This window comes from Athene noctua, chromosome 5 (assembly GCF_965140245.1).
Source record: "Athene noctua chromosome 5, bAthNoc1.hap1.1, whole genome shotgun sequence".
NCBI classification, from domain to species: domain Eukaryota; kingdom Metazoa; phylum Chordata; class Aves; order Strigiformes; family Strigidae; genus Athene; species Athene noctua.
In genome coordinates this window covers 53,322,235-53,330,297 of record NC_134041.1, presented here as the reverse complement: position 1 = coordinate 53,330,297, position 8,063 = coordinate 53,322,235, and the positions used below count along the sequence as shown (strand labels likewise).

At 51.3% G+C, this 8,063-nt stretch overlaps 1 protein-coding gene across 1 annotated transcript; it reads left to right on the top strand.

Moving 5' to 3' along the window:
- The first annotated feature begins 1,267 nt into the window (after positions 1 to 1,267).
- CALHM2 (calcium homeostasis modulator family member 2) lies at positions 1,268 to 4,672 on the top strand. The gene is made up of 3 exons (XM_074908444.1): positions 1,268 to 1,506; positions 3,190 to 4,174; positions 4,256 to 4,672. The coding sequence occupies exons 2-3, from the start codon at positions 3,632 to 3,634 to the stop codon at positions 4,670 to 4,672; spliced, it is 960 nt and encodes a 319-aa protein (XP_074764545.1). The 5' UTR covers positions 1,268 to 1,506; positions 3,190 to 3,631.
- Positions 4,673 to 8,063: the final 3,391 nt, after the last annotated feature.

Below are 8,063 nucleotides of genomic sequence, written 5' to 3'. Positions count from 1 at the left end.
TTCAGCAGTCCCATTAAGTCCCCAAAGGGCAGGCAGGCTATCCTCTTTCTGCTAGATTTTGGGGACATCATTCATCACCTTCAGGAGAAGAGCCTTTGCTAGGGAACTCCACACAGCCCCTGGGATTTCAGCCTGGCTGCAGTCCCAGAGCTGAGCCCAGTTAGCAGCAGTGCCCCGAGCATGGATTGAGCCCCAGGGTCCCCAGCCGAGGCGGCAGGCGCCGGGCAGGAGGGGAGCCAGCCCCGGGCAGGCGCGGAGGTGTGGGAGAGCCAAGGGGTGCACCACACCCAAACACCTGGGAGCTCCAGAAACCCGCTCAGGGACCTCAGATCTGGGGGTAAGAAGGAATACTCGGTCTAAAAATCCCAGCAGAACTCTGATGCTGGGCTGAGCTTAGCTTGGCTCTGGCAGAGGGGAATGTGGGTGTTGCTGAAGATTTGTCTGTGCTGAAGACATCCTCCTGAGGAAGGCTGAGTTTAAGCATGGGGACATGGTGACAAGGAGGCTGGGGAAGGAAGATGGAGACCTCTAGCCTCTGCAACAGACTGGGCGAGAGCTTGAGCTCAGGACAGACAGCAGAGAGAGGGAGCGACACAAGGGGAAAGTAAGGCATCCTTGACTGCCTCACAGGCATCACTACGCAGAGGAAGAATGGAGCGGAAAAGCTAAGCCAGGCAGGAATTCACCACACTTGCCAAATCGCGGGCTGTGCCCAGCCAGCCCCGCATGCATGGTTTCCCCAGCCCCTCTCAGCCCCCGCAGCAGCCCCGCTGCTCAGAGACAAAACCTGGCTACTCCACAGAGCTCGTGACAGTGGGTTTCTGCTTCTCCCAAAAACCCAGCCAGGCGGATGTCTTCCCTGCTGGCTCAGTCCACTCCCATGCACAAAAGCAGCAGTCTCTGTCCCTTCACGTGGGGTCGAAGGCTTCTCCCATGCATGACTGCATCCCCTGGGGACCGTGGGGGCTTCTTCCACCCCCCAGGCTGGGGGGCTCCAATATTTCCCCGTTGCACCCCAGTAAGGTGCCCCATCGCTCCCATCCTCCAGGCAAATCCCAGGCCGGTCAGCCAGCCTTTGCACAGCTGCACCACAGGCCTGAAAAAGGAGGATGTGCTTTTTCCAGTGACTCATTCTCAGCCTTTCCTTTTTTTTTTTTTTTTTTTTTTTTTTAATTTTTTTCTTTTTAAAGGCACAACCTCAGCCTTGCACCCAGCAGAAGCCAAGTGCCTGCTCTTCGCCCCACCCAAGCACAGGGCCCAAGAACAACCTCCTCCCTCCTCCCAAAAGCCGACAGCCAGAGGCACATTGCAGACTGAAAAAGGAAGCTGCCAAACTCTTAAGGCTGTTTTCAGCAGCTTTCACTTCGCCCATCAGGCTGGCCTCTGCCACATCCCCACTTCTGCACAGCCCTGCACGCTGCCAGGAACCCCCCCACAGCCGGAGCCCGAGCAAAAACCACAAAAGTAGCTGAGAAGGCTCTAGAACTCGTTTCAACAACTTTTCAAGTAAGTGACTTCATTTTTTCTTGCTTTCATGCGTGTTTCGGGGAAAGACTTTAACAGAGGCTGCTAAAAAATGATCTGCTCTGCAAAACTTTTCCCCTCCCCTCTTACCCACCCCTCTCTCTCACAGACAGGCACCATAACCACAAAGCAGAGGAAGAGTGACACCCCCCCCCCCCCCCCCCCAAATGACATACTCTCCTCTGCCAGCTCCTTTTATTTTTGTTTTGCCCATTGCCAGGCACCGTCAAGAAGGTCGCAGGGCCTTGTTTATCCGGGCTATTTGCTGGTAAATCTGATAACAGTTTTTTGAACCCCATGCATTAGAACAAGTTTGCAGGTTTAACATCTGGCTGCAAACGTGGTGTACCACAAAGCGCGGCAGCCAGAGATGGAGGTCTGGCTCCCCGTCACGAGGCTGCAGTTTTTGGCTGGTCCGTCTCCTTTGCTGAGGGAATTTTGCATATGGAAAACTGGGAAGATGCAGGAAGATATTAAGGGCTGCTTGTGTTTGAACTCAGCGATACCACAGTGACTTTAAAGGGACCGTCCTGGAGTAGCGACAACAGAAAACCGAGACCAAATTTCTGCCCGAAGAAAGAGGAGTGATTTAAAGCATAGCGCATGAGCAAGATTTGTACAAAAGACCATAAGGATTAAAGAGCCCCAGACATGCACCAGTGCTGCTGTCACTGTGCAAACTGCCGGAAATCATTAGTTGGGTGCCCAGGTCCCTCCTGTCTCCAGCAAACCCTGGTGGCAGCAATTTCCCTGAGGCTCGCGGGTTTCATCATGTGGGTGAGGGTTCCCAAAGCTAGCAAGGTGCTTGGGGCTTCCTGAGATGAAACCCTGGGGGTGGCAGCACAGATGGAAAGTCAACTAAGAAATTAATTAAATGCAGCTTGCAAGTGGCATGGGGGAATGGGCATCACTGTAGAGGGCATGAATACACTCCCGTTATTTCCCTGTCCTTCAAAAAAATCAGGGCACATGCTTTCCCCCTGCTTGGTCCTGAGTGCCTGCAGTCCCCACAGCCCAGCCCTGTCAGTGGGATGGGCATCCCAGTATAACCAGTGTTGTACTGGGAGAAGGGGCTGGGGGAAGCTGCACAGGGGCAGGGCAGCGAAATGCATCTCTGGCACTGAGGCGCACAGGTCGAGGGGCTCAATTTCAGGCCAGCAGTTAGAGGCTGAGCCAGGACTGTGGGAGAGAAGGAGATCATCCTGCCACACCTAATCCTAGCAAAAACTACTACGTAATTGCTGACCGAGCTCTACTGGCATTGAGTGTTTTTATCCTGGGTCATCAAGATAAGCTCAGCTTTCCCAGAAAGTAACTTCTCTTGCTGGTAGCAACGGCCCCTGAGCATCCCCTCACCCCTGTCAGCTGAGGCTGTTCCTGCATACTCCTTCCATGCCGCATCTCTCTGCCTGCAAACCGGCTGGGCCATCTCAGCACCTCTTGCTGCCTCCCTGACATACCTTTGCTTATTACTAAATATTAACTCATCAGATCTAAAGAGGGAGGTGAAAGCCACACACAGCACCTTCAAGGCAGCACGACATCAGCATGCACGTGCCACATGCTCCTGGGCTAGTGTGAGTCAGTGGCAGAGATGGGGACACATCCTAGTGCCAATGCTCTGGTCCAGTTTTCCCAGTAACACGGCGTCCTCCTTCGTTGTAGGTTTGGGACATCTTCGAGTGTCTGGCAGCGACGCTGACAGTAATCACCTCTGCGGGAGGTGACTAAAACCGAAGAGAAGGAAAGACGACGAACGTGCAAATGACAGGGAGAAACAGCTGTCCCATTGGGAATCTTCACTGTAGAGGTGCTTTTTGGGAGCTTAGTGGGAAGCTGAAATGACTGACGTTTCACACATTGCTTATGCTGAATCTCTCTTCAGCCTTTTTTGAAGTATCCCAGGTATCAGCAACTAGCCCCAGAAGCTGGGACACCGGGTGGGAGGAAGGGACAGCAGTGAAGGTGTCGTGCTCCTGGAGTAGCCCCTTGCACATCAGCCAGCCCAAGGCCATTTCACCCCCCACTGGTGTGTCCCTCGGAGCTGGGAGCTGGGCCAGCACAGCCCCCTGCTGCAGCACGTGCCTCCTCTTGCCCCAAGGAAGAGATGGCCGCCCTCATTGCTGAGAACTTCCGCTTCCTCTCCTTGTTCTTCAAGAGCAAAGACGTGATGATCTTCAATGGTTTGGTGGCCCTGGGCACAGTGGGGAGTGAGGAGCTTTTCTCAGTTGTTGCCTTCAATTGCCCCTGCTCCCCTGCCCGCAACTACATCTATGGGCTGGCTGCCATCGGTGTCCCAGCCCTTGCTCTCTTCCTCATCGGTGTCATCTGGAACAACCACACCTGGAACCTGGTGGCCGAGTGCCAGAAGCGTGGCACCAAGAATTTCTCTGCTGCTGCCACCTTTCTCCTCTTTGGCTCCATCATGGGCCGGGCAGCTGTGGCACCTGTCACCTGGTCAGTCATCTCGCTGCTGCGTGGGGAGGCTTACATCTGTGCCCTCAGCGAGTTTGTCAGGCCATCCTCCCTCGACAAGTTCCCAGCCGAGTATGGGGCCGAAGTGCTGGCCAGATTCCCCTGTAAAGACGTGCCAGCAAACCTCACCAAGTTCAGGGACGAGGTGACGCGGAGGCTGAGATATGAATCCCAGGTAGGTATGCTGGGGAGAAAGCCACAGAGTGGGTAAGACCACCTTGCTGTGTCCTAATGCAGCCTCTCTCTTCTCTCTCAGCTCTTTGGCTGGCTGCTCATCGGCATCGTCGCGGTCCTGGTTTTCCTCACCAAGTGCCTGAAGCACTGCTGCTCGCCACTGAGCTACCGGCAGGAGGCTTACTGGGCCCAGTACCGCTCCAATGAGGACAAGCTGTTCCGACGCACAGCTGAGGTCCACTCCAGGATCCTGGCAGCCAAGAACGTGGAGCACTTCTTCGGCTTCGTGGTGCTGGACAAGGAGGAGAAGGAGCTGGTGCAGGAGTTCCCGGTGGAGGGCGTCCAGCCGAGCCCTCAGTGGAATGCCATCACAGGCGTCTACATCTACCGGGAGAACAAGGGCTTTCCCCTCTACAGCCGGCTCCACAAATGGGCCAAAGGGGTGGAAGGGAACGGGCCAAGCCCGGAAGGCCATGAAATGATCTTTTTGGCTTCCTAAGGCAGTGAGACACTGTCAGCAGTTCCCCAGACCGCCTTGGCAGGCCTACCAGTATCGGTGCATGGCTGAGGGATTCACTGGGAATATTCCTCCCAGCAGGATTACTTCTCTCAGCAGGTAAATAGGGATCAACAGCCTCAAGGTGGAGACTGATAAGCAATACACTGAGCTGGGGAACCCCTCCCTTGGAGACAACCGTCTCCTTGCTGCTCCCAGAGACACAAGGGGAACAAAGAGCAGATGCACACCTAACCTCCAGGCTGCCAGTGCAACCTGCCAGCTGATGCACCAGCAGAAGCCTTGGGGAACAAGAGATGGGCATGATATTTACAACCGTGACTCCTGCAGTCCCACTTGTCTTCCCCCATGGCAGGGTCGGCCCCAGCCATCCTGCACACCTGCTTGTTTTATTGACGTTGTTATTTTCTTACACAGTTGTGCAGTGCCTGTGGTCCTGGAGCACTTTACACACTTCACAGCACAGGGAAAAGAGGGAAGCAGTGGGTAAATTCCTGTGGCAAGGGGGTTGCACCTGAGAAGGAATGGGTCAGTAATACAGCAGCACACCAAATAACAGAGACTAAGGCAAGAGGAATCACCAATATTCCCAGTGTTCAGAAAGACGCTCTGTAATTACCAAGTTGGAATTTGGGTCGGACACCAAAATTCCTTTGTTCTTACTGAAGTGCCTGGCAATCTCTAATGAGCCCAAATGGTCGCAGCCATGAGTTTATAAACCCAGAAGATGGCACCATCAGCAGAATAGCTTTCAGGCGAGGTGGCAAGTGGAGGCGGAGAGGAAGTAGTACCTGCAGTGAGCCACACCACTGTCTGCAGCTCACTGCATTTCTCATCCAACCATTGGATGAGTCCTGCTTGTTTGGGTTGTGAGTTGCAGTGAGACCTCAACCACCATTAGTTTTACCTATATGTGTATATACACAGATAAGAGATATATATGTATAGTGTATATACTATGTAATTATAGTTACTTAGCTGTATTAATGGAGCATCTTTCTTCAAGGGAAAGGGGATGAGAAAGCTACCAGCCAAAAGACCACATTACATGCACCCATCTGCTGCACTGGGACTGCAGCCCTGGAGCGACAAGGGACAGTGGGAACAGGATGAGGAGAGCAACACTTTCCCTACACTTCTACCACTGAATTTTCTTAAACTCTTTCCACTGCCTTAAATGGTCCCTACTGCAGAAGGTTTCTTTTATGGACTTGACCATACCCTGAGAAAGCAAAGCCAGAAAGATATAAAATTACTGCCCTTGCCATGACACTGCTGAACTATGGCTTCAAGGCTGCACAGTCCCTTTTCTCCTGAGGGTGAGCCCTATGTACCCAACACTGTTTCAAGAGTTGGCAGGACAATGAAGTTTGTTTTTCCCACTTGTACTGTTTCTTTACAGGTACAACTTCCTTTTACACTGTGCCATTTACCAAAAAGCCTAAAGTTGTTCAAAAAACTACTCAAAACCACAGAACTCAGGGGCTTACACACAAGGAGATTTTAAATAAATTATTAAATGAGAGTTATTTTTCACTGCCTTCTGAGGTTTTCTTCATCAGGGCGGCACAAAAGTCATAATTTTAACATTCTCTTTGAACTCAAGGACTGGAAACTTATTTTTTCTTGCTATTAAACATTCAGATCCTCTCCTATACACATGACCCCAGAATGTGAAATTCAAAAGTATTACCACATATTACAAGTTGGTAACATTGCTTCTTAGTTATTCTGACATTGAGTAGCACAAATGTTGTACATCAGGATCCACAATTGCAGGAAAGGATAGAAAACGTATTTAGAAACTTTTTTACAAATGCGTCCCCTTGCAAGAAAGAGCTGGAGGGTATTCCCTGGCATAAAGAGGCTGGAACACTGCTTAATGGGTATATATCCCAGGATCCCTGTTGAGCTTCTCTACAGATTTGCCTTGCATTTGTGGGAAGGCTTGGCTCCCAGCCCCACCATCAGCTAATCTGCAAGAACGATCAGATGCAAGTCAAATGAAATTGCATTAACTTGAGATGAAACAGAGTTCATTTGCATTTCTTCTCATTGGCCCTCGAGTGAGAACATGCAGACACGCATGCCACCCCCGCACACAGGTCAGCAGATGCAAGGTAACTTGCTGAAACAAAGCAGCGTTCCTCTTACTTCCTTTACTTCCCCTGCCTTCCTCCTTGATAGTCCTAGCTGTTCCTTTGAACCACCTCCACTCCTGTTCCTTCTCCTCCCCTTCCCTCCTTTGAAGGAAAGAGGCAAGACACGTAATGCTTGGGAAAGGATTTGTTTATCCTAAGAATAAACCATATGCACAAAACAACTTTTGCTCTGTTTACCTCCCGTCTCTTCTCCATTAACTCCAGCCACTTTCCATGTGCTGGGAGGGGCTAGGGGCTCGTCCAGCTTCCCTCCTTCTTCTTGAAGAGGCATGTTTGAGTGGACAGCTGACAATGAGCAGTGGAGAAAGCCACCACACTCAGAAATACTTGCTTGCAATTGCAGGGATTAACTTTTTTCCCTCCTCTCCTCTGCTGTCCTGAGCATGGCCCCCACTGAGACTGCCCTGGGCTTCTGGCCCTCATAGCCCATCAGCACGCTCACGAATATCCCTGCTGTCCCTGTCGCTCAGGGACAGGGTGAGGTGAGGGACATTAACCAATGTGGCTTTACACACCAGCACAACCAACCAGGCTAGGCTTCCCATCAAAATGCCAAGAGGGAAATTAAGCTGCCTGTCTTCCTGACATGCTGGATCATGCAGGCTGCAAGAGGAGCTCTCTGCTTTTACTCCAGAGGCCAAAACCAACTCCATCGCAGAGCAGCCTACAGGTTGTCAGTTAGGGCACACTTCCCAGCAGCAAGCTGGGTTCAAACCAGGCTCCTCCAGTATGGAAAATTACACACAGGATTTTTATTTTCCCTGCTGACTACTGTAGAGACTATAATAACCCCAGTAGTCAAGAAGAAACAATACCTCAAAGGGATCTTGGTTTCTATTGCAACGCTTATTTATGTATTCTAGTACATAACTAATTAATCTAAAAGAAAAAGCCACCATTGTTGCAGCTGTGTTCTTAAAAAAAGCAGCAGTTGCTACTGGATGTTGCAAGCAGCCTTCTCCTCTAAAAGAGCATTAAGCAAAATCTGAGTAGAGTACCCTGCTGTCCCAGGGGGCAATAAGTGAAATGACTTATTTCTGGATCTCGATGGAGTTGTGAATGAGTTAAATGCTGAATCATTCAGCCTTGCCAGCACTGGGCATTCACAGAGGCAGAAGAGCTAGGTCCTGCAGAGCTCAGGTTTTGAGTTCAGAGTACCTCCAATGAGTAAGACTCTTCAGGTTTGGTATTTGAAAACTGCGCACCCACTT

Coding starts and splice junctions, on each gene's coding strand:
- CALHM2 (XM_074908444.1), top strand. CDS start 3,632: ATGGCCGCCCTCATTGCTGAGAACTTCCGCTTCCTCTCCTTGTTCTTC. Junction 4,175..4,255: donor GGCTGAGATATGAATCCCAG/GTAGGTATGCTG, acceptor CTTCTCTCTCAG/CTCTTTGGCTGGCTGCTCAT.